We start from the raw sequence: 27,267 nt of genomic DNA, 5'->3' as shown, positions 1-27,267 counted from the left end.
CTTCTTCTTCGGTCCAATGCTGTAAGAGGATAAAGGGTAACAAAAGTAAAGACAAATATAAGAGACTTATTATTTTCGATGTTTGCATAAGTATCATTTTATTAATATCTCTGTGTTGTTTATTTACAAAACTTTTTATAATAATCTCTAAATTCTTCGTCACCGTCACACGTTCTACTAGCTATCATCGATCGATGTGCCTTTTACCTCTTTTTTTTTTTTTTTTTTTTTTTTTGTTATTTTATTTTATTTTGTTTTGTTTTATTTCTCGTTTCGTTTAGTTTCGTTTTGTTTCTTTGCTTCATTTAAATCAAATTATCTCTTAATGTCGATAAAATGCTCGTTTTTTTTCTAGCGTTTTTTATTTATTACTTTTATTTATTTATTTTTATTTTTATTTTTATTTTTTTTTATTTATTTGTAATTATTATTATGTTTTTTGTTCATTAATACAATAATAAACTTCTCATTTATTTTCTTTCCTTTTTTTCCCCCCCCTCTCTTTACTCTCTGAAATTCGTTGTTAGGTTATGTGCAAACGACGCGCTCCTGAAAGTCGGTATTTTTAAAAATCTTTACGAGAAAAAAATGCTTGGAGAAAGAAAAAAAAAGAAAAAAAAAGAAAATATCAACTCTGTGATGCACCGCGAAAGAGATCGTCTCCCCATATTTTGCATATATGTGTTTCTTCTTCTGTATGTTTCTTCTTCGTGTGTGTATGTATAGTATATATATATATATATATCTTTCTTTCTCGCGTGCTTGCTTTCTTGCTTGCTTACTCGCACGCATACAATCGTGCAAACTGTATGTGTATAACTGTCTCTCTGACTCTGTATTTATGTATGTATGTATAAGTGTATGTATATAACGTACGTATGAGGGTTCGTATATTCTTTGTGCGCGCGACCGCACGTGTACCTATGCTCCCTAAACGTATATTTACATTCGCCTTAAGTCCTCATCTGTGACCTCGTTATCACAGTAAGCGGCACGAACGCGAAACGTTCTCGTCGTCCCTTTTCCGCTTTCTCTTCTTCCTTCCTAACCCTCCCACTTTTTCACCCACTCACTTTCACTCTCTTTCTTTCTTTCTTTCTTTCTTTCTATCTTTCTATCTTTCTTTATTTCTTTCTAGTTCTCTCGCGTTCGCTAGCGAAAAGAAGAAAAACGATTGAATTTTGTCTTCATCTAGGTATTTTTATTTTCTTTTTTCTTTTAATCTCGCATGTATATATATATACGTGCTTTCGCAAGAAAAGAAAAGACATAGAAAAGGAAAGTGTTGTTTGTGTGTGTGGTATGTGTGTCTGGTGTGTGTGAAAGAGAGAGAGAGAGTTAGTGCGAACATTTCAATCTCTCTTTTTTTTATTTTTCTTTCTTTCTCGTAGCCTATCGACGCGGCCTGTTAAAACGAATAAAATTATATATATATATATATATATATATATATATTCTACATCAGCGCATCATCTATACACACGATTTCTTTCTCATTCTTTCTTTTTCTTCGACGTTAGTTGCTGTACGAACGTGTATACTATCAAGGGAGAAAGAAAATGATAGAAAGAGATAGAAAGAGGGTATAAAGAAGTGCGAAATATAGACACGATTCTAAAGAAATCACATCCCTCATGGAATAGACATATTCAGAATACGGTTGCGCTAAGCTTCGTTCAAAAAAAATATTCTCTCGCGCCAAAGGCCACGCGATCGACGTGACTTTGTCACTTTTCAAAAAGCTTGAACCACCCCCTATCCTCTCTCTCTCTCTCTCTCAACCCTCCCTTTTTATACCTACACCTCGACGAGAACATTTCTATTTTTCTTCTTTTTCTTCTTCTATTTCTTCTATTTCTGTCCGCTCCTTCTTGTTCTTTTTCTTCTTCTTCTTTTTCTTCTTCTTCTTATGATTATTATTATTAATTGTTTGAATTTAGTACAGTCAAATTTGTTGTCGACGAAAATGTCGATGTTTAGTCGTAGATTTCGTTTGAAAAACAAAATTATAATTTATTAATATCAGAAATAAGTTATAGAATATATAACTATATTATATATATATATATATTTATTTATATATTGTATATAACGAAAATGATGGTAAAAATAGTTTCAACGTATAGAAAAAAAACAACAAAAAAAAAAAAAAAGAAAAATAAGAAGAAAAAACATATAAATAAAAATAAACATCATTTACAATAGATCGATAAATTTGTTGTTGTTTTTTTTTCTGTTATTTTTTTTCTTTTCTCTTTTTTTTTTCTTATACAATTTGTGAAATGTTAGACGAGTAGTTTCGATGACGAGTGCCAACGGTTAAACTCTCCGCGCTAACGTTTGAGTGGCAATCAAAGCAAATTTGGATTTCAATTAGATCGACTCGATTAGCAACACAAAGCAGACGGGTTGCGTTGGTAACAGACTCGTGGGGAGATAGGAAGTACTGTACTCGCCGATGCAACAATGTCGAACGAGTGCGTCTCCCGTTTCGTGTGTCGGTAAAATCGAGTTGGCGATTCTGCCGATACTACTGGGTGTACGGTTTCGCCTAATTGAAATCGATACCTTCGTTCGTAACCTTTGAAACAATTAAATTGGAACATTACGATATTGAACGGGATGCTTTTTTTTCTTCTGCTTTATCAAAATTTTGAACGAATCTTTTTAACAAAAAGAAACGGAGAATTGTTACCTTTCATTCTTTTTCTTGTTCTTTCCTCTTTTTCGTTAAAAGAAAGAAAGAAAGAAAAAAAAATATTGTTTAAAAATTTAGCGCCGAGCACTTTGTTTACCAACATCTTCGATTTAAAAGGAAAGGATCGAAAAACTAATTAATTAACGGCTAAATGATAGACGCTTAAAAATTAATAGTAGGTCCTTCTATCGGCCATTTAACAAAGTCAATTTTAGTTATGAAGTTATCTCTTTTTTTTTAGTGACGTTCGCGTAAAAACGATGTGGGCCGGTGTTGTTACTTGCATTCGCATCTAACAATAAGCGAAATTTACACTTGGCTCGTAATAATCAGCGTTTATCTCACATAATCGACGAACGATCGATCGATAAAGACCCTTTTAACGAGATTGCCGTTCGATCGAACTTTTTGCGATGACGCACGTAAAACCATTAGCAGGTGTAGGCGTAATGTAAGGAAAAAAGGATTGTTACATATTCTATTTTGTTTTTTCTTTTTTAAGTTCATTCACTCGCGCGTTTTTTTTTTCAATACTTCGGCGTTTTCTCTTTATTTTTCACTAAAATCACACATATGCGATTAGAACGTCCGAGTAGAAATAATTCGCGCACATTCCTCCGTTCGTAGATCATTCCCGAAAATGTCGACAAGGCAAGATCTTTGCAAAAGTCCATTGAAGAAGGGCAGCCCGCGAAAATCGTATATACATATACGTACGTTACATTATGTACGCATATATATGCATATATATATCGTATATAATAAGTCTGTAAAGAAGAGGTCATAGCAGACTGTTGGATAAAAAATGACGTCGATCGGGAATGGATAGATCGATATTAGAAGAAAATCGATAGTTCGCGGTCCGTTGTTCCTTCTTTTTTTAGTTGCTGTCGTCAGGAATGGAGTACCAGGCAGCTGCAGTATCCGCGGCGAGGGTCCATGGGCCCGTAACGGAGGGATTGGCGTAGGCCGCGGCCCCCGCCGCGGATGGCGCGCACTACCAAGCCCGGCTCTGCAAGGGCAGATAAGCGCCGCACTGCGGTTGCTGTTGCTGTTGCATGCTCTGCTGGGCTCCCGTCCGCGTGTAAGAGCAATGCTGGAGGCTCTGGCTGGAGGTCATCACGTGACTCACCCCCACCACTGAGTGATGCGACACCGAGGAGGAGGCGGCGTGGTGCGAGCCGTGGGGACTGGAGGCCGCCGTCATGTGGGGTGCGGGGCTCGCTAGGGCGGCGCTAGGCCCTCCGCGGCTACCCTCGTTGCCGCCCCCGCCACCGCTCCCGCAGGGCTTCCCGTCCTTCACCAGTACCGGTACCGCTACCCGCCGTGGCGAGCTCGCACTCTGAAACACACGCGTATTGTCTTTTACCACTTATTGTCCTCTCCAACAACGCAACCTTCCCAACAACTTTCCCAACATCCTATCGCCGTCCCTTCCATTTGTATCGCTTCTGCTATCCGTCCTACAACGGATGATAGCCAACCGACTAATTCGAAATTCAGCGAACTGAAAGCTCACCTCGTGCGAACAAACACTACGTTGCTGCTGCTGTTACTGCTGCTGCTGCTGTCGCTGTTGCTGCTGCTGCTGCTACTACCTCGGATGCTTCTTGCTACCGTCGACCGCCGGCTGCCTCTACGCGTTTAACGCTTACCGCTGCTGGCATGCCAAACAGAAGCCGAACCGAGCCAACAACCACCGAGTACCTGCCGAGACGACCACTCAGCTGTATCAACACTCGCTACACGACATTCCTTTTCGATCCTCCCGACGACCTCCCCGACGACTAGCAGCGCGCGCTACGCGAGCTCTTTTAATAATATAATCCTTCAACAAAAAAAAAAAAAAAAAAAAAAAAAATCCAGCTAAAACCTTGCTTTTTTTCTCTCTTTTTTTTTTATATTCTCCTCTTTTGCTCTTCAACGACGACCGATCGAAAACTTCCATTTGTATCGTACCATGAAATTTGCGTCGCGATACCAGTCGGGAGAGAAAAAGATAGATAGATAGATAGATGAGGGAGAGGTAGAGAGAGGAAATTACGAGGTCGATAGGAACCTCGAGAGCCCCGCTACCAACTTAGCTCGGACGACGCGCGTTTAACGTTACGAACCTAAGTGCAGGCATGCCCATGCACTTCACACTGACAAAGTGACGATTACGTTAAACGCATGACGGTCCGCGCGCGCGTCACGCGTCACGCCACTTTAGCCACTTCAACGCGTGTTAAACAATTTCCGGCGAAAATAGCTGTGCTTAGGAGACGAGTAGCGCTAGAGATGGTAAAGAGTGTCAAAGAGAAATAGAGAAAGAAGGTATAATGAGGCCCGGAGCTGCTGCTGCTGCTGCTACTGCTGTTGCTGCTGCGATGATGATGATGATGATGAAGATGATGATGATGATGATGATGATGATGACGACGATGAACGACAACCGATCGACGGGAAGTAATCGCGGAAATGCGATCAACTTTCTACGCGGGAGGGAAAATGAGAACGGATAAGCTATCGATAACTTTCAATATACCTAGCTCTCTCTTTCTCTCTGTTGCTATCGCAAAGAACACGCACACCTTTTTTCCTTTTTTTTTTTTTTTTCCCCCGACACAAGTCGAACCATTTATCGGAGATTCCAGACGAGGAAAATGTGTTGCAGGGAAAAACACTTCTCGTGGAAATTGATGTAATTAACTAAAAGCTACCTCCTCGGTTGCGTTGGTAGACCTCCACCCAACCTTACCCTACTACCTCACCATCCCTCTCCATCTCCTCGGCTCTTTACAGAAGCTTCGACCGAACAAAGAAGGCGGAGGGATATTAAAAGATTTCTGCCGGGACCTCTCGTTTCCGCGACGAATGGAATTCAATGGCTTCTATAAACGGGGAAGTGGTTTTTAAATCTAATAACCGCTGTTTTACTCGCACATGTAATTACATTAGACGGTCCCCGATCTTTCAACAAAAGTGCCCGCGCCCAACGAAATCTTTCATTATCATCATTATCCTCCCTATTTAAGAAAGAGATACCGAATTCATCCCTGCGAAATATCATCATTTTATCGTACCCTCTCCAATCGTTCCCTATATATTTATTCTTACACAATTTATCACCACCGATATATACATGATTTTGTATTAGAATCTATCAGAGATTAAAAAAAAAAAAAAAAAGAAAAATAGAAAAAAAAAGAACAAACAAACAAATACAAGAGGAGGAAAAAAACTAGATCGACGATTTTTCGCGTTACGAGTTTTTTAAGGGTGTCGTGTCGATCGATGTGAATGGGTCGTATTGGTAATCCCGATTCGCATCCAGGTGTTGCGCGTGACTGTACCAACGGCAAGATGGCGACCGGCACTCGAGAGCCCGTTTCCGCGCACCCCTGCAGGATCTCTCAACCCCCCACCCCACCCCACCCCACCCCTTGCCCCCTCGCGCTCTTTCTTTCTCCCTCTCTCTCTCTTTCTCTTCCTCTTTCTCTTTCTTTTTCGCGCTCGCTCGTTCGTTCGTTCGTTCGTTCGTTCGTTCGTTCGCTCGATCGTTCGTTCGTTCGTTCGTTCGTTCGTTCGTTCGTTCGTTCGTTCGTTCGTTCGTTCGTTCGTTCGTTCGCTCACTCGCTCGCTCGCACAAGCACTTGAAATTTTTTACCGCTACGAGGGGAGAAAATGGAATAAAACGAAAAAAAGAAATAAAAAAAGAAAAAATAAAAAAGAAAAAAAAAAGAGAGAGAGAGAGAGAGAGAGAGAAAGAGAAAAATCTGAGCCCGACCAACGGCAGTAGTATACCGCCGCCATCGCTATCGTAAGCTACCGTCGTCGCCCGTTACAGTGGTCTTCTATCTTCCTTTTTCCGCGCGTTCACGTTTCAGCAGAGAAACCAACCCGCAAATGCTTTTCCTCCATATTTTTACATTTTAGAACTCCGAACAAATCGTTTATAACTCTCTCTCTCTCTCTCTCTCTATTTCTATATAACAAATTTGAACTTTTCTAATTTTTTTTTATCATCGAATTAACTAACCCTTTTGCAAACGAACAAATGACGGATATAAGCGTTCAACTTTTTAAAATCATATCAATCATAATATAATAATAGATAAATACGTACTCTATTAATGGGAAAATTATAATATAGTTAAGTACGTATCTATAATTAAATAAATATTTATTATAATATAATTATAATTGATGTATCGAGGTACACGATAAAAATAGAATTTAATTTGTTGTTCCGTTCTTAAAAGGAATTAAAACGTTGTTTATAATTTACTTGATCGCATCGTTGTGTGTGTGTGTGTGTGTGTGATTTCTTTGAAATATTATTATCTACGAGTTATATATTGAGATGTAGATTTGTAATAAACTAGCGTTGTATACAGAAAAATTATCCCTCCTAAAGGGTATCTATTATTTGGCTGTTTGGAATTTGCGTCGGATAGAATGGTCTTCATTGTATTATAAACGATTAGATTGTCTCCTATAACGGCCACGCCCGATAACAGTACATTTTTTTCTTTTTTTCTCTTTCCTATAGAATCAATGTATGTATATATATGTGTGTGTGTGTATATATATACGTTTCTATGCATATAACGCGCGTATGCGTTTAGACTATTTGTTCGTATGGACGCGTTCAATGTAGCCGCGGAGGCGGTTCTGCAATTACACGTATCATCGAGCTAGATCGAGATACAAGCACGAGTCGTTGGATAGGAGAAAAGCAAGAGTAAACAAACCGTGAATTGAAATCGAGTCCGACAAGAGAGATAGATAGATAGATAGATAGACAGACAGAAAGAGAGAGAGAGAGAGAGCAAAGGAAAGAAGAGAGGGGTGACGGCCACCAAACGTTTAGAACCCACGGGGGTACGAAAAACTAACGAGTAAATTATGGGGTGGTTGCTCGGCCTTGCGTGCACCAACTTAGGGGAGAAAGAAACGATAGACAGATTGGGTCAGTAGATAACTTTCAGCACCATTAATACTCTATAGATGTTTACTGCTAACTGGTGACAATGTCGAATATATATCTATTGTTAAACACCGAAAGGAAAGATTCACTATGTACATTCCAAGATTTTACGTAAACGTTTTAATCTTTCGATCTTTTTTGAAAAAAAAAAAAAAAAAAAAAATAGGAACTAACAAATTGTTCGAGATTTTCTACAACCTTATTGTGTTTGAAAACTGGTATTTTTTTTGTAAGAATGTTTTTTTTTTTTGGGGGAGTTTTTTTATAGATTCAATTAGATATGTGAATATAATAACGATGAAACGAAGCAGAATGTAGATTATAAATTGAAATAATTACTCTATTACCAATATTAAATTAATTAAAGATACGAGATAGATATATTTATATAATAAATACGGTGATATCGTATACTTTGAAAATATTTTTTCAACGTTTCCCCCTCCCCCCTCGTTTTATTTTTAATCACTTCGTTATCGCTCACGCGAGTAACACGTTGTTTTTGTAAAATCTGCTAGGATAAGCGTCACTTCATATCGAAACGATACGCGGCTGATAGAAAAGAGGATTTTTATTGGGCCCAATACTATTCTTGACTTTTACAATCGCCATCGAATTTCGATGAAATTCGTTTTTGAGCTTCTATCTATATATATAAATAGTTATATACGTATACGTATATGCAGTCATATGAATTTATCTATCCTACCTGTCACTTTATCCTAAGCATATTTTTTCATAAAAACGAAAAACGAAAAAAGAAACATTGAAACATTCAAATGTTCGTCGATACGAATTCGTAAACGTTACATTTTATTTTCTTCAAGCTTGCCGTTTAAAGCATGACACGTGCGAATAACGTAATCGCTTGTCGTCAATTACGTTTTAACCAGCAAACGTAACTACTGACATTTCCATGGACACACACAGATGGTTAAAGAAATCTTGCAAATCATACATATGTACATCATATATATATATATACATAAAAAGAGAAAAAATTAAAAATATTATTTAAAAATAATCATTTCCAAGTGAAATCGCACTAAGTTCCCGTACCTATGAATTCAAATTTATCTCTTACTAATATCTATCTATCTTGTATACACATAAATCATACACATGTACTTATACCTACTAGCCTAAGCTCGTACCAGAATATAGTAATATTTCAGATGACGAAAGAACAGATTTGATTTTAACGCGTTCGCCACGAGATGAGATTTTCGTGATCCCGCATACGTGAAGAAATAATATATTCAAAGAGGAATCTTCGTATATCGGAACGATCGCAAGGCCCTTTTTCGTTTCTTTTGAATGTTATTCTTTCGGAGTAAGGGGGCAGAGGGGGGCAGAGGGGGATAGAGAGGGGAAGGGGGGGGGGACAACCGATTCGTATTCGTCGATGCGTATGAAAGATCGAGACAGGGCACGTTTCAAACTCGCGATCGAGATATGTATATCTTCTTTGTAAGATGTCGCATCTTTTCAATCGTTACGATTACACGCAAAATTAAACGATTGAACGAAATAATAGGGACTTTTGGTACCTATCAACGTTTTTTATTTAGGGAAAAAAGGAAAAAAAAAAGAATAGATCAAAATTATTTTCTACTCTCTTTCTCTTCACTTCCCTCTCTACCCTACTCCATCTCACTCTTTCTATATTTCTTTTTCTCTCTCTCTCTCTCTCTCTCTCTCTCTCTCTGTTGCATGTGTTTTTTGCAGGGCGAAGTGCAACGTCATCGCTCGTAAATTTTGAATGGCATAACGAAATGAATGCGGAAGCGCTTCGAGTTCGCCGAGTGGTCCCCTCTTGAAATGGAAATATAATGCGAATACCCGGATTTATATGGCGCCAAGTATTTTTCATTTAAAGCTGTTTCATCCTAAAGTGCTCGATATTTTCGCCCGATGCGCGTCTCTGTCGCGTTACATGTAAAATTGTTTTTTTTTTTTTTTTTTTTTTTTTTTTTTTGCAAAAAGCGATCCATCGAGAAATAGGTAAAAAAAAAAAAAGAAAAAAAAAAAACAGAAGACAAATATATGTACATGTATCGTCGAAATTAACAGATTGATTTCAAATGAAACGAACGGCTATCAAATTCATTTATTAAAAATGTCTTCTCTTTGATCCATTTTCGTCTACCTAAATCTGTAAGGTATAAAAGTAATGTTAAAAAAAAAATACATGTATATTAATGAACTCACCTGATTCTGATTCTGTTCGGCCATCGCCTTTTCTTTGGCTTGTCTCTTACATTTGTACCGATGATTTTGAAACCAGATTTTAACCTGAAACAACAACAACAACAAGTAAACATATTATTTCTTTAATTATATAATTTCATAAGAGATTGATAATATATATATATATATATAAAATATAAACAAATATTTGTCACGTCTTATCTCATATATATTTTTATTTTTATATTATAATATCATCATCTGTCAAGTTTGTAACGCGAGTATTTAAGTATAATGGGATACACTTCCATTTTCTTCATCTATTTTTCTTTATTTTTTTTCCTTTTTTCTAGATTAAACAAGAGGAGCACGTTTCGTTGGCGTGAACTGTCGTCAGGTAAGGAGGAGTACGATGCTTTCGTAAGAGGGAGCACCCTTTGTAGAAAATACTTTAAAGCGTACCGTAACCGTTAGTGATCCCCCAAGTCCCATAATCCATCTCGTAAGTCTGTTATTTCTACGAAAAAGATTTAACATTGGAATATAGTTAGCAAAGGAAACTCCCTGTCTATTTCCTTTATTTGTCCCTTCATACAAATAGGAAATATATAGTTCATCGTTTTTTTTTTTTTTTTTTTTTTTGACAAATGATCCAGAATAATATCGTCTCAAGAGAAAAAAGACAAGAAAAACAATATATTTTTACGATAAATAATTTTGCCGCGTGATAAGTGTCATTGAAAAAAGAAAACAACATGAAAAACAATATCTATAGGAATACAAAATACCTGCAATTGATCGTTGTTTTTTTTTCTGTCACATATAAAATTAAAATCAAAAAAAAAAAGAAAAAGGATTACTTTTAAATTAATTGGATACGATTAGGATCCAATTTATATTACGACTAGGGGTGCCCTGTCACACGTTGCTGTGGCTCACAATCAGTACGATACACACGTCTTTAAGTCAACGAATTACCTTATACCGCCATCTGTTTAGAATCTTATCGAACTAACAGAGATAATCATGACTCTTTATTAATAAAATAATATTGCGATTAGAAATTGAGATACAAACAATCCTATCATTCAAGTTGGATGAAACTGCACAGAGTGTGTAAAATTTAATTAAAATCGGTTCAGTAGTTTAGGAGTACATTGCGAACAAACAACGTGACACGTAATTTATATTATATTAAGATAAGTAAGCAAAAAAAAAAGAAGTTACAGTTAAATCATTTTTGCAGTAAACTAAAAGATTTATTATCAACAAATAACAAATATAAATATATGGATGACTTAATATGTAACAATGTAAACGAAATTATGGGAAAATAAGGAAATAAAAGAAAAAAAAAAAAACAATCTTGTAAAACTAGTACCCAAACTCGAGAGTGTGGTTTTTACACGCATCTAAAGTGAGATCGGATCCGGGCATCTGCTTATGACATGATCGCCTTATAATTCGTTCTAATGCTCAATGCGGCGCATTACGAGCCCTGCGTCTGCAAGGACGTCCTGATCGCGTTTTTCGAAACAATGGACTCTCCTCTCTCTTGAGCTTCTCCAACCATAATCCGCTTCTCTTTCGCATCTCTTTCACGCCTTTTTGAACGGGGAAACAATGCACGACATTATGAAAAAAAAGGCGATAAACGGGGATAATCGCCGATCAAAAAGGAAAAGTGAATAAAAGAGAAAGAGAGATCGAAATGGTTAGATATGAACGATACAAAATTCTAATGATTCATATTGCAGAAAGAGAAGAAAAAAACACGCAAATATGTCGTCTTTCCATCTCTTTTTCTCTAATCGCTAATGGATATAACATCATAACTCGAATAACGTAACGTATTATACGCATATTTTCTCATAAATACGTTGCATGCGTATAATGTTACGTAGAATAGATAGAAGAATGTTTCTTGTATATTCTTTTTTGTAATATTTTTTCTTACAATTAGTCTCAAGTAAGAGAACATTTTCTCTATCTCAAAGAACGAACGAATGAAGTGTTGTGTCATTAAAAATCGTTACAAAAAAAAGAAAAAAAAAAAAAAGAAAAGAACCTTGATCTCATCGAAACGTAGTAAATAACAAATGTCGAAGATTGACGTGTTTTAAATCCTATCGTATAAGATGTTGTTTATTTGGTTTTTTTTTTTTTTTTCTAAATGAACATTTATCTCTACAGATATTGGTATTTTTCAATAAATCTCATATTTACTTGAAAATATGATGGAAATAGGGAGAAGGGATGAGACGAGGAGGAAACGAGAAGGTATATATTATAATTCCGTTAAAATACCTGAGTTTGCGCGACGGCAAGACACGGTAGGAGAGTCTGCACGGTGGTATCCACGTGAGAACGAAAAAGATTCGAGAAAGATGAACGGGGAGAATTGTTATTTCAAGGGAAAGGGCCCGTCAGTCAGTCTGTCCGTTTGTCCGTACATTCGTTCGTTCTTTCGTTCGTCCACCCAAGCAACCATTCCCGCCTGGCCGTTCATCGCTCCCGCAACGATGCGGTGTGTAAACAGAGAAAGTTGAACGAGATAGGGATATAACTGATGTGTACGTAGGCTATAGGGGGGAAGAGATGAACCAGAGGAAGAGAAAGAAAAAGAAAAAAGGAAAAAGAGAAAAGAAAGTAGGGACGATTGAGAGTCCAGTTTCCGACGAGAAACTATCTACCTCATCGAATCTACAAGGATCTCCAAATGATTTCCATTTCAATTTCAAAGTATATATATATATATATTTATTTCACACATATATGCATATATATTTTGCTATTTTTAAATACAATCTCATTATCGGTCTTATATTTCCTTGCGATATTCCTAGGGAAAGAATTTCGTTTTCTTTTTCTTTTATTTACGAGAAAAAAAATAGAAGAAGACGTTTCTCTCTCTCTCTCGTGAAGAAAAGAAAGAAAATACTTTTTAAGGACGCAGGAACACAGGCACTCGTGTGACCCTTTGCCTGGAAGCTTCTCGTTATATCAGAGCGTCGCGGTAGTTTCACGTACGTTTTTGCAATCTTTGGCAGCAGCAATAAGCATCACCTGCAGTAGCAGCAGCAGTGGCAAGCAACGACGACGGCAATAGGAGACTTACGTAGGAGTGAGAAAAAGGGAGAGAAAGAAAGAGTGAGGAGAAGAGGGGAAGGGAACGAGAGAGGAGACCTTATCTAAAAGCCACAAAGAGGTGCTAGACGATGGAAGTACCTCTCGGTGCTCCCGTTCGTTAATTCCTTTTCCACCGATAATCCACTCGTCGAAGGTCGTCGAGATTTGGCCAAGAGCAGAGAAGGCAAAAGGCAGCAGCAGCACCCACCATCACCACCACCACCACCACCACCACCACCATCACCATCACCATTACCACTAGCAGCAGCAGCAACAGCAGCAACAGCAACAGCAGCCACTGTTGGCAGGAGGAAACGACGCCAGTAGGAAGAACGCCGTGCCGACTTGAAGAGGTCGATAAACACGCGTGGCCCACTTACATTCGACTATATATATATATATATATCGAATATATGTATATATATATACTCGTACTGTGCACGAGCATGGAATCGTAAGAAAGAACGGAATACGAAGAGAATATGGTATTATAATATGAAGAAGAAATATATTTCAAAAATTGTTCAGGTATTTTTTGTTTGTTTTTTTTCCTCTCTCTCTCTTAAGAGAGAAAATAACGCATCTCATTGTTCGAGAAAGAGATTCCTATTGAAGTCAACTTGTGAAGACACGAGAGAAAAAAGGGGAGGAAGAAACTTGAGATGACTGAGCGGTTAAACTCTCGTTTTCCGGCAATTAGTTCGTAGCCCGTCGGGCAGGTTCGTTTCGGTAGCAAGAAGAAAAGCACCATCTTTCCCTTTGTCTCTTTCTCTTTTTCTCTCTCTCTCTCTCTCTCTCTTTGACCGACCTTTTTTTTTTCTTTCACGATGGTCACCACAAATCAACGGAGGTGCTTTTAAAAGGCGTTTCATTTACCTACCTGTGCAAGAGTCAAACCGTAAGTTAATCGGAAGTTAAAGTTAAGCCATCATCTCCCGGCCGGTCGTTGTCTGTGTTAAGTAAACTCGGTGTGTGTCGGACCCCCCGTTGCTTTTACGGTGCCCTTTTTGCGATCTCGATTCGTGCGCACGCCGAAGGTAAACACGAGAAGCAAGCCCTAGTACGAAGCCTACTCGAGCGTATCTAAACTTTTCATCTTTCTAAACTCTCTTCTATCTTCAACTACCGTCACTAGATTTTTTTGTGTCTAACTTTAATTGTTTACTTTCTTATCGTGTTTTTTTTTTTAGATTTTTTTTTTTTTTTTTTTACAAAGATCTTTATTATATACTTTTTATCCCATATATGTTTGTATTATACATCGATGACAACAATGATCAATGTAACAAAAGATTTATTATATAATAAGAAGTTTTTTGAAACTTTGAAGTTTGATTGTGGCCAAGTCCATATGTTGTACACTGACATAGTATGTCTAAATATGTTAGCTCTCACCCGAACGAACATAACCCGCAGAAGCCACGTTATAACCCTACGTAACCCTATTGTCGTTGGTTAGGAACGCAGCAACGAAAGCATTTTAAGGGGACCGGTGCAATGGGCCGTGTCTCAAGGAGCAACCACCGTCTGTCTAATTCTTCGTATATTAGCGGCTTCGGGTTCTCGCCTACGGAAATAGTTATTTTCTCTCTCTCTCTCTCTCTCTCTTTTAATCGTTTCATTGACCGAACAACTATGGGGTTTAAACTCTTTTGACGAATAATCATCGATAAGAAAATGATTATATTTTCTTTTGTACTCTATCATTATTATTAAATAACAATAAGACTAGAATGTTTTTTAATAGTGAAAAGAAATAAATCGATTTAGAGATCATAGAACACCGATAAATCATATTCAATCAATGATTGTCTAATTGATTGGTATCTCGTTGTATGACACGAGATATGTAATAATACTTGTTCATGAGTTACGTCTGGGTCGCGTTGATACAAGTACAGGTGCTGTCAAGTAGTTGTTCGAGTTTGTGCTCGACGACGATAGAGGCAAGGTCGTACTGGTTGTTCGAAGAGAGAGAGAAAGAGAAAGAGAGAGAGAGAGAGAGAGAGGGGTTGCTTAAAGTGGACGATTGATCGAGTTAACGTAACGTCATTACGGGAACGTACATTCGGGGGTTGACGCGAAACGGCCAACACAACCACCAACACTGGTGGTACGATGGTACGAAGCCCTACCCTTCATCCAAGCTAAACTCCTCGGGCAATTTCACTCCACAACCAACTTTCGAAGGATTATCCGGGGAAAAAGCCTCGTTGAAGCTTCGTTATAGCTTAAAGACCGATTCGTGTTTTTCCTTTCTAATTTTTGGAAAATAACTTCGAACTTGACGTGATTTTTTATTATCTTAGTCACCTATTTGATAATGATGATGATTATTATTAAGAATCATTAGGAATGTAACGGAATTGATTGATATTAGTTTGTGAAAAAATTGACAGAAAAAAAAAGATGATATTTGGTTACCTGTATACTTTATGTACTACGTGAATAAACGAATAACGATGGGTATCGTATTGGATAGAAGGCTAGGGAAATACGGACTTAAATGGCATTTGTGCAAACGAAAGTCGAGTGGTTAGGTGCCCTCTCCGTGCTTCTTCCTCTCTCGTTAGGAGAATATATAGGAACGACGATGAAGTTGCGAATACCGGGGATCAACCAACGTCAAATTATGATTAAAGCTGTTAATTGTCCCGTGTTGACCCTACTGAGTGGTAGTCCGTGAGCAAACACGCTTCTGCCTCCCTTTTGTTGTTTTAACTCGATGCCATTGGCCGGGATGACTTACCGATTACCCGCTGGGACTTTTGACAAGCAAGCAAGGGGTCTCCGAACCGAACTTCCTTATTTCCTTCTATGTCAGAAGGAAACAAAAATTCGATACATATTTTTTTGACGGATCGATGAAAACAAAATCTATTTTATTTCTATTAATCTAATAATGCTTTTATTTATAAAAGAACAAGTTCGTGTTATTTTCAGAAGATTCACATTCAATTGATTTTGAATAAAAAGGGATGATCGAACAAATTGGTTTTTTTTTTCTTTTTCTTTCTTTTTTTTCCTTGCTTCTTATTAAATTTTAAATCAACCGTTCTACGGGTGGACGAACCGGTAAAAAAAAAAAAAAAGAAAAAGAAAAAGAAGGACAGAACGAAAATAGAAAGAAAAAAAACAAAGGAAAAAGAGAAAAAAGAAATGAAAAAAGAAAAAGATAAAGGGGAAAAAGAGAGAGAGAGGAGAAAGAGGAATGCAATTACGGTGGCCACATACTGCCAGTAGTACGTCTATGCCATAGCCGAGGTAGTCCTCTTCCCCGACCGCAAAAGCCAACGACATATTCATGCGTGCGTTATTATGCGAGGGAGCCGTGAGTGCACTCGACGAATATGCGCACGCGTTGCAGGACGTCCAATTAAGCGCACGCATTTCGCCACCCAAGAAATTTTCATTCCGTATCTCTCTCTCTCTTTCTCTTTCTCTCTCTCTCTCTCTCTCTCTCTCTCGAATTCATCGTCGCGTGTGACACCGTTTCCGAGATGTGATTTTATTTTTCTTTTTTCAATTTTAAAGATCGATCTTTCTTTCCCTCCCTCTCTCTCTCTCTCTCACTCATTTACTCTCTCTCTCGAATTCATCGTCGTGTATGACACCGTTTCCGAGATGTGATTTTTATTTTTTTTTTTTTTTCAATTTTAAAGATCGATCTTTCTTTCCATCCCTCTCTCTTCAAGCTACTCTTTAATTTCATTGTCATTTCATGATAAATTTTTCTTTTTTCTTGATACAACAATGAAATATGGCTATTCTATCGCAGTAAACATAAATATTTCTTCCAATTGGAAATACATTTAAAGATGATAGATAGATAGTCATCTAAAAAAAATAACTTTTCATTCGTTCTTCAAATAAACTCTCTTACGTGTCACAACAACAATCAAAATCTACTTATATTCCTAGATTTCTTATGAAAAAAGAATATTTTCTACGAACGATATTAAAGATGATAGTGAAATTAGCTGTTATAACTTGTGTCAATATAATCAATAGAAAAATTCGTTGAAAATGTTTTGTCTTTAAAAAAGAAAACGAGAATCATTCTGACGTATAGAAGAATTGTTAAAAGCACGCGTGTCTATAATATATATATATATATATATATATAAAAGATATCTCATCGTCGTCTGGCACGTCCTTGGCTTCGCACGTGAAAGGATTCCTCCCCCATCCCCAATTGTAGAAGTATGAAAAAGAGGAAGCATTTGGATTGTACCGATCGAATCCTTCTTTACGTGGATCTTTAGAGGCACACGACGAGCGTGTTTGCACGGCATTGAAGCGGAGCACGCTTTCCTCTTTTCTCTGGACTCGATCCCTCTTCTGATACGTACAAGGGTGGTAATGGTAGTGGTAGTGGTGGTGGTGGTGGTGGTGGTAGTTTCCAGACATATAACGTCGTAGGTATGTGCGTGTAGTACTCTTCCTACTAAAAGAGATAGAGGAAGAACGAACTCCTGGTGGTATGCAAACCCATTATTATGATTATTATCCTCGAGGCTCAATCGCGCGAACGATCCTCGCGTTTTTCCAACTCATCCCCCTCATCCCTCAACTCATGTCCTCTCCCTTAAACACCCTTTGCCTTATTCTTTTGATTCTCTTTCTCTTTTTCTCTATGTCACTCTTCATCCATTTCTTTTCTTCCTACGAGGAGCCGCCCTCCCTCCCTCCCTTATCAACTTTCTTTGTCTTTCATTTATCCTTTTTCTTTCTATCTTTCTATTTCTTTTCACACTTTTCAATTTGATTTTAAATGACTACGCTTATTATAGTAAAAAAAAAAAACAAAAAGAAATTTATCGACGAAAAATTTAATATGAATTGTAACGCACTTGAGTTACGTTTATTTATATTGACGAAATTTTCTTTTAAATTATATTATACATCTTTCTTTCTTTCTTTTTTTTTTTCTAAAAGAAGAAAATAGAAGAAGATAGAAGAGAGATGACATGATATAGGATGTATTCAAGAAGGATATCGATTTCTCGAAGTAGACCAAGTAGACGAGAATCTACCCTACTCCCCCCCCCTCCTCATCCTCCTCCTTCTCCTCCGACTTAAATATAATCGATTAATGTTATTTAAACGGGCGTTATTTCTCGCACAGTTTGAAATCTTTCATCGCGGTAAATTTGTTTTTCCTTGCATATGGGTACTACTCTAGCGCGTGCAAAACTTGGGTCTTTTATTAATGTAACTTTTGTTCATACCCGTCGCGCTGTTGCACTTTAATTAATGTCGCCCCCTTCGTTTGCCAGCGGCGGGTCTAAAAGACTCTCGACTTTTCGCTACATTTTTTCCCCCCGCTTCTTTTTTTCCTTTTTTTCTTTTTTCTTTTTCTTCTTCCTTTTTTCTTCTTCTTTTTTTTTTCCTCCTTCTTTTTCCTTTTTCTCGGTTCCTTCTAATTAATTTTTCTTTCGTCCGCGTTTTGCTTCTCTCTCTCTCTCTCTCTCTCTCTTTTTTTTTTAATTTTCTTGCTTTTATTTTTCCTTCTCTTTTTCTTTTTTTTTTTTATATATATATATATATATATATATATTTCAATTTTTTTATTTCCCGATTTAACAAGATCTGTAACTATCGCGGGGGAAGGGGGAGGGGCGAAGTCTCACTCGAGTGCCATGTTGAAATTGTCGAACGTTATGGTGGACTTTAATTTAACGATGAAAAGAAGATTACTGACTTTAAATGTAATCGAAAGAAAAATGCTTGAGAGTCGGCGATTTATATGCAAAAAAAAAAAAAAATGCTAATCTACGAAAATTGTAAGTAAATCTTGAATATTAATTGTAAATACGGTTGATTCTCTATAGAAATTATTAATGCGCGAATTTCCGTAACACGATGAAATTTCTCGCGACCACTTCTTTTTTCCACATTACGCGATTCATAATGTACGATAGAAAAATGTTTTAATAAAATTACGCCATATTACGAGAAATATTTCTCGCATATACAAATTTCATTTACGTTAATCGAAATAAATGTTTGGTCTATTTCGTAATTATGCGTTCTTATATATATATATATATATTTTTTTTTTAAAGGTAAATTTTTTCTCAACATACATTTGATATATCATGTAATATAATACGAGGAAAAATTTATGCGTAGAACACGATTTATGGCAACGCGAATTAATTATATAATACGCTTAACTTATTAAACACTACATTACGTGATAAACGTAATTGTATCACATTCGCTAACAAATTATTTATATTGGGATTAATCAAATACAATATATTATACTATCTATGCAGTAAATAAAGTACAGATAACCTTCCAATAAAATGGTAGATAAGTTCGTAGAAAATTTCGTGTTATATGAGACACTAAAAGTTCATTATTTCTTCGCGTCATTATTTTTTAAATACATTAAACAGAATCACATTATCCAGTGCTGTAAAAATACAAACTGTTGTACAAAGGTTTTCACAATTTATTAATCATGTTATAACAAAACAGTACTATAAGATACCTTGTTGTAAGAATCATTTAATAACGAAACCGTGTTATAGTATTATCACCTGTATGAAGAACAAGTAAAGAGATATCCAATTGCGAAATATGAAAATATGGCGATAGATCGGATCGATAGATATTTTTGTGTCGACGCTATGAAATATAGAAAAAAAAAGAAAAAAAGAAGAATGAACGGGGTGAGAGGGAATATAAACCAGGGAGGGTGGTCCAAAACGGAGGTAGCGTAATTTGCCTCTAATGCGGCACTCGACGTAGAGCAGCTGGCTCGCCGGCCCTCTGCTTTCCATTCGCCACTCGGCCGCGCAACAGTAGCGATAATACTAACAATGCTGCTAACAATGCCAGGAGTGGCCGGGCATTGTAACAATAGGGGGCTGCACTTGGAGTAACAATGCAAGCGCAAAATGGAAGGACGCATCTGTGTGTCCCGTGTCAAAGAGACGCCAATGGAGAGAGACCGAAAAAGAGAGACCAAGAGAGACCAAAAGAGAGAAAGAGAGTGTGAGAAAGAGAGAGAGAGAGAGAGAGAGAGAAGAAAAAACGTACGTAAGGAGAGAGAAATGTTCTATGGATACTAGGATAAAAGAAATATGAAGAGAAAAGGAAGAGTGCGAAGTCTGCGCGTAAGCTCGGAAAGGGGTGAGTGTAAAAGCATTTTCTAAATTTCTCTCTCTCTTCCTCTCTCTCTTTCTTTCTTTCATTCTCTATTCGTATTTCGCATCTAAATCGGTCCAGAAGAAAGATAGCGACACAAGTCATTTTTCGATATTGTTTTCCCTTCGAATCGAATCGCCTTCCTTTTTCTTATTTTTTTTTTTTTTTGTATTTCTCTTTCTCTTCTACAAATTCACTATCAAACTTTGATAACAACAATTCGTTTCGACTACTTTTAGCATATTCGCGATATATAACTTTGTACGTAGATTTCGAGTGATTCAGATTGTTAGTAGTAGGTACTCTTTATTGCGTGTTGCCAGCTTTTTGCGTGTGAGTTTACACATATACTCAGCATACGAAATCGTTACTGTGGGACGAGCCGCTCGTTTAGCATCTATTTGTCTCCAGAAGTTCAAGAGTCTGTTCTATATACCTACGTATAATATATAGACATGAATAGTACAAGAGAGAGAGAGGGGGGAGAGAGAGGGAGAGAAATATATATATATATATAAATTCAGCAGCTCTCAGTCTCCATCGTCTCCCTCTCATCCTATCCCACATTTAACTCGTACACCACACGGCAGACTTTCACCGTCCCTCGGTAGTGTTTTCCTCGTGGCCTTCATGGCCGCCATTCATGGCTCCGAGCAAGATCCGAGTGCCATCGAGAGAGTCTGAAACTCGTTAACGAAACTTATGTACCATCATTTCTGGCGTGGCGCGTTCAAAATCAGCGCTTGATTGCAATCAGGCTTCTTTGGGTGGTATTCCGCTCTCGATCGGGTGATTCTCGCGAGTCAATGGTTTCCAAAATAGAAACTTGAGAGTTAAGCAAGCACATCGAGATGACGTTGTCTATATTGTGAGAAACTTACTCGAAATCTTTCTTTCAATTGCATCGCTTCCCCTCGAACGAAAGAAGTAGGTATTTGAATTTGAAATGAGAAAAAAAGTAATGTGTGAAAATAGGATGGACAATGTGTATATGTTTACTCATTGAGATACGAAAGAATTACTTACGACGTCTTAACGTTCACATTATCGACGGATAAACGAGTTGGTAGTCGCGTCGGCATTTATTAAAAGGATCGTGGGTAGGCCGGAGATCGAGCGACAGATGAAGAGAAGAGAGAAAAAGAAGAAAGAGAGAGAAAGAGAGAGAGAGAGAGAGAGAGAGAGAGATAAAGTGCAGACGGAACGATAGACTAAACGAGGGGGAGAGCCCATTTCTGCATGGCACGAACGCAGGATGCGGCCAATGAGCTACGCAACAATTATTTATTGTTACCAGACTGTCGCAACGACGTGACCGACGACAGCAACCAGACCTGTCTGACCAATAAAGAGATAGCTCGTTACGATACATGACCATAGTCACCGCCATTATTTTTCTTTCTTACGAAGAATAAGGAAAAACATTATCGAATTTTGATTTATTCGTATAATCGACAAGAAAATGATATCTATTACTTAAATGAATAAATATCATATATATTTCCTTTCTTATGGAATCTTTAATCACTTATAATTGTTTCCCTTAACTTTGCAATCACACTTACAAATGTTATAACTAATTGATCAATGAAGAGTTACCTCAATGCGAGATCATAGCAATTATCATAATACCTATCAATTTCTTACAAAATTACTAACGAATCCGTTTGATTCAAATAATCAAATACGAAATTAATTTGTTCGATTAAAAAAAAATTGTTTTTTTCCGACGAAGCCTTGAATTTTCTAGTATTATTTTTCCCCTAACTTCTCTATCGCATGCATATTGTGAATTGTACGCTTAATCCAGTTAGACCATGCAGTGTCAAGAGTTTTTCTTCGATGTAAGTAGATAGAGCAAGCAAGCAAGCGAGAAAGAGAGCGAGAGCAAGTGAAAGAGAGAGAGAGAGAGAGGAGAGTGCCAAGAGATTTTTCTAATTAGCGGTAATCAAGTTTATCGATTCGTAGAGGTACTCATACGACTCGCGCGTCCGACAACTATGCTTCTTTGGCAGAAGTTGCCTCGTAATTCTGTCTCTCTCTCTCTCTCTCTCTCTCTCTCTCTCTCTCTCTCTCTTTGAGGAAGGGAGGAAGAAACAAAGGGCATCGACGGAAAGCAAGAGAGAGAGAGAAAGAGAGAGAGCGCAACATGGCACCCACGCCTCCCCGAGGTCGATCGATCCGATCGGACGAGAGGTAGAGAAGGCGTGCGCGTACGTGCAGCATCAACCACCTGGTTGCGGCAATTAATCTCCTCTCAGCAATTAATCCTCGACGTGGCGATGTGCCTACGTTATAGGCTGTAGGTATGCAGTTAGGTTGCGCTCTACTAGCATACGTACGTAGATGGGTTGAGAAGAGTAAGTAGGTAGAGGTAGAGGTAGATATGTAGTATACATATATATATAAATACGTACATTACGTTGGTACCTTGCTCAAGTACCATGTCGTGTAGGTAGCTCTATGTTTAGTTCCAATCGAATCGAGCGGAACATAACGGAAACTGAGGAAAGAGTGGCAACATCGCGTAATAACAAAACGTCCTCCATTTTTTTTTTTTTTATATCTTTTCTTCGGGTGAAAATTTGTCGAAAAGTTCAAAGTTAAAAAAGATAAGTGCAAAGAAAGAAAGAAAGAAAGAAAATAAGGGAAAGAGAGAGAGAGAGAGAGAAAGGAAAAGAAGAAAAAAAAGAGTTAAAGAGTAAGTACTCACCTGCGTTGGCGAGAGATGAATGAGGGAAGCAAGATGCTCCCTTTCGGGCGCGCTTAGGTACTTTTGCTGCTTGAAGCGCCTTTCGAGCTCGTAGACCTGGGCCTGGGTGAAGAGAACTCGACGCTTCCGTCTCTGGGCAAGGGGAAATTGCATCGTACCGACGCCCATACCAACGTTCATTCCGACCCCAACGCCAACGCCCATGCCAGAGGATTTGGTAACGTCGCCCATCGACTGGCCCACCGAGCACCCGGCCACATTGGCCCCGGCGCCCGCCGCCGCAGCGCCCATTAGCCGCGAGACTGCAAAACATATTGGAGAAATCGAGGATAAACATTTTTCAATCGTTCATACGGTTTCTTAACTGCTATTATTACAAAATATCATTTGTTTGTACTTTCTATTGTTAAATTATAATCAATGCAATATTATTCGACGACTTGTTCTAATTGAATTAAAATAGGAGATGGTATATATGAAAAGAAAAGAAAGGAAAAATAGTGAAGGAGGGTCATCATCGACATAGACAAAAAATGAAAAAAATAAAACAATAAAAAAAAAAACTTAAAGTCGTTCGTAGAACTTCGTGGAGGCAACGGCGAAAGTGGAATAATCTTTGGGAAGAACTTGAAACTCCATGGACTCGTGTGATCGTGGCTACTGAAATTCAACGAGCCGATCGTCCCTCGTCAGTTAGCGAGAAGCTGTCAAGAAGGAACGCGCCACCAGGACCGTTCGGACAAAAGGAACGATTTCAGGATACAAAGTGCCGCGTCATCACGAGAACCCGGGAGGTCTGAGAAGATATCCCACAGGAATTATTATCTACTCTCTCCTCTGCTCTTATCGAAGGAGGAAGAGGACAACCGAGAAGAGTGCTCACTCGAATGCAGGAACAAACGACTCTCGAATATGTTTACGGTCGAACATTTAATGTGTATTTTCATATCACAATTTGCATCGCTTCATCTCTTGATGAAAATATAACGCATGAATTTATTTATTTATTTATTTTTTTTTTCTACAAATTTCCATCTCTTATATTATATTTCTATGTTGTTTCAAAAGTCAAGTAATGACAGTGTGCTCCTGCATTTGCAAAAGTTATATAATTTTTCTATTTAATTGTAAGTTAGTATAGTGGTTACTGGGACTCTATTGAAATTGTGAAAAATGAACGATTATTACGAATAACGGAGAAATTCTCTATCGACAGGTTCGTATCGTTTTTTTTTCACGATGCAACGATGAAAGGCAGCTTTTATCCTAGACCGATCGACACCGAATGAGAACAATGGAAACACAAAAGTAGTGACTGACGAGTCGGTAGATGAATGTTTCACATCAATGTAAACCGAATCTCTGATAGGAAAGAAAGATTTTCGTTGATGAACGAACACAACGCGTTTGTAAAAAGCTCATTGAATGAATCGACGATTTATATTCTTTGTTTCATTTGATTTTATTTTATAATTTCTTCAGATAAATTTGATAGAAATTAAAAGAAATATTCGTATGTCTACTCTATTATCCTTTGAAGAAGGTCCATCGTGAGTTAAGGTTTATAGAAAATCGAATTTCGGCGAGATGTGCTCGAGGTACGGTATCCTCGACTTAAGTCTCCCTTTTACTCGAGGATACCGGAGCTTATTTGTTTAACTAAAATCTCCCATACGATAGGCAAAGATCGATAGAAAGGGTCGTTCGGCTCCCGTTAAGCCGAGATGAAGAGAGTGGCGCGTGCGAGAGAAAGAGAGAAGAAGAAATAAAAAGAGACGAGGAGTGTCCGAAGGATGATGTCCTTCGATGCTAAGAAGAAGAAAAAGAAGAAGAAAGTTCTTTTGTAGTGCTTGAAAGGCGAAATTTGTGGGACGGGTGTGAGACCTACCTATTATTTATTTCTTCGCGAGTGATTTTCTATTATTGTCGATCGTTTGTTTGAGGGAGAGAAAAATAGAAAAAGAAGAAGGAAGATAGTAGGACTTTTAAAAGCTGGATCGAGCGAGGGGAAAGATATGACATATATAGGGTATAATAAAAAATATAGTAAGAAAAAAAAAGCAAAGCGCGTTAGGTAGTAGGTACTCACTGGCAAAACGGGGATCGTTGGTGGCCGGCGGTGCTGGGGCGTACCAAGGATGATGATGAGTCGAAACGGCATGAGATCTTATAGGATCGGCAACGGTGGCAGTACCGGCTACGGTGGGTCCGGCATGATGGTACGGAGAAAGTTCGGCAGTACAATACTGATATTGCGAGGTGAGCTGCATCGTGGCGTAAGGATTACCCATGGCGGTCATACCCGCTGTACCAACAGCACTTCCACCAACCGCACCTCCGGCTCCGGCACCGGCGGCAGTTCCGGCGGTGCCGGCGGTACCGGCGCTACCGTTCCCGGCGCTCCCGGTAACAGGACCGGGCGTGCTACCACCGGGCGTCGAGCCGCCGTGAAGCGGCGGACTCCCGCTGCTCGCGCTTGAACTTCCGGTGTTACCGGCGACCCTCGCGCCGCAGGCGTTACCGTACGGTGAGCCCTGGGGGTGGCTAACGACGCCTACTCCAACGCCGACGCCGACTCCAACTGCCGCGGCTGCTGCTACGAGATCGAACTTTCTATAGGACTCCTCCATCGGCGAGAGGATGTCGGTCACGCTGAACGGTGTCGTGTGAGCGCCGCCCCCGGCTTGCACGTGCGACGAGTGTTGCTTTGGGGAAAGGCTTATAGCTAAATCGATGCTGTTTAAATCCGGCAGGAGGCTCGCCTGCTCTAGCTGCGTTTGTTGTTGCTGTTGTTGCTGTTGTTGTTGTTGTTGCTGCTGTTGCTGTTGTTGCTGTTGTTGTTGTTGTTGTTGTTGCTGTTGTTGATGTTGATGATAGGTAGTTGCATTTCCGCTCGCCTGATTACCGGCGCCGTTTCCGCTGGCACCGCTAGCTCCACCGCCGCCGCCGCTGCCACCGCTCATCTCGGCGAGCCCAACGCCGTCGAAATACTTGAAGCTCGTGCTTCGCGGAATCGTGAGGCCGGTGCTAGTCGCGAAAACGGCGCGACATGAGGAGTAGTAATAGGAGGAAGAGGAAGCGGAGGAGGAGGAAGCGGAGGATGGATAGCGATCTATCGCGACGGTACCGTAGCTGCCGCCACGCTCGCCAGCGGGCAGCGGCTCACCTCGGAGGCGGTAATCCTCGCGGTAATCCTCGCGGTAATCCTCGCGGTAATCCTCGTGGCCGAAAATTTTCGCGGACGTAAAAACACGTTTATGGTGTCACTCACTGACTCTTCGACTCGACACTTGGCACATTTTTTTCTTTTATGCATTCACGATGGCGTTCACCTTGACACGATGTTCACCTTAACGACGACATAGACGACCAAGGTGATAATAAAATGTTAGCCCGCGGACCGATCGTCAAACGATCGTTTCTTCTCACCGTCGCCATGTCGTCGTTGTTGTCGTTGTCGTCGTCGTCGTCGTTATCGTATTTCCAAACGACGGATGGCAAAGTGTAACGATAACTCGAGCACTCAACACTCACTCGCGACGTAACGCGATGGAACGCGACGGTCGGCGGCCGAGGAGGGAGCAGAGTGGCCGGCGAGGCCGGCCGCCGACCGACTGAAATCACTCGCGGTCCTCTTCGAGTCCTTCGACCCTCCGTAGATGTACACCACTCTGCTCTTTACCTCCACCTTCCTTCTCGTTAGGAAAGGAGCGAATCTATGGATGGATAGATGACTGAAGAATGGCTGGCTGATTAGATGGATGGATGGATGGATTGAAAGACTTTCGCTGGTGTGGCTCGACTCGGCTTCTTAGCCCGGCTTGAGCCGGCTTTCGCCTCGTCTTGCCTTGACACTTTGTTCGTTGGCTCTCGTTAGCGAGATGGTTGGCTAGCTGGTTGACTAGATGGCTGGTTCGTTCGCGCGCTCAGTTGTTTACTTGCTTGCTTCCTCAAATAGATGGTTGGATGGATGGATGGATGGATGGATGGATAAATGGATGGATGGATGGATGGGTGGATGGATGAATGAATGAATGGAGAGGACTGTCGGGTACTCCTGGAGAGGTCCTCACGGCCGCTTAGACCCACTCGACCGGCGCGCTCGGCCGTTCGAGCTCGGTCGCTCGGTCGCTTGCTGCTGCTGCTGCTGCTTGCTTGCTTGCTCGCTCACTCACTCGGTCGGTCGTTCGTTCGGTCGGTCGGTCGCTTGCTTGCTCACTCGCTCGCTCGCACGCTCACCCGACCCGAGAGCGGAGGCTCCACAGGCTCTCGCGGAGAACCCGTACGACGACACGATGAGTGGAGTGCCCACTACGGAGAAGTGCCTGCTACCAAGAGTCGTGATGAGATGTCCCCTTTTGCGTGTGAGAGAAGGGCTTCCACTCTCTCTCGGGTGGGTACAGC

At 39.4% G+C, this 27,267-nt stretch overlaps 1 protein-coding gene across 1 annotated transcript; it reads right to left on the bottom strand.

The window, feature by feature from the left end:
- Nucleotides 1-210: 210 nt before the first annotated feature.
- Nucleotides 211-27,226, bottom strand: LOC107064131 (homeobox protein Nkx-2.4). The gene is made up of 4 exons (XM_015316478.2): nt 24,953-27,226; nt 22,864-23,165; nt 9,882-9,965; nt 211-4,040 (listed from the first exon to the last, which is right to left on the bottom strand). Exons 1-4 carry the CDS (start codon nt 25,824-25,826, stop codon nt 3,696-3,698), a joined length of 1,605 nt encoding a protein of 534 aa, XP_015171964.1. The 5' UTR covers nt 25,827-27,226; the 3' UTR covers nt 211-3,695.
- Between the last annotated feature and the right edge of the window lie 41 nt (nt 27,227-27,267).

Source organism: Polistes dominula, unplaced genomic scaffold, assembly GCF_049000335.1.
Source record: "Polistes dominula isolate Pdom_NZ unplaced genomic scaffold, Pdom_raw_medaka contig_77, whole genome shotgun sequence".
In the NCBI taxonomy this organism is placed as follows: domain Eukaryota; kingdom Metazoa; phylum Arthropoda; class Insecta; order Hymenoptera; family Vespidae; genus Polistes; species Polistes dominula.
Note: the sequence above shows the minus strand (reverse complement) of the source record. Positions and strands in the feature narration are given on the sequence as shown.

What these genes read in the sequence shown, in the direction of transcription:
- LOC107064131 (XM_015316478.2), bottom strand. Translation starts at nt 25,826, where the DNA reads ATGAGCGGTGGCAGCGGCGGCGGCGGTGGAGCTAGCGGTGCCAGCGGA. An exon ending in CAACGATCCCCGTTTTGCCA is followed by an intron (nt 23,166 to 24,952) that starts GTGAGTACCTAC and finishes TATGTTTTGCAG; the next exon opens with TCTCGCGGCTAATGGGCGCT. An exon ending in TTCATCTCTCGCCAACGCAG is followed by an intron (nt 9,966 to 22,863) that starts GTGAGTACTTAC and finishes TTGTTGTTTCAG; the next exon opens with GTTAAAATCTGGTTTCAAAA.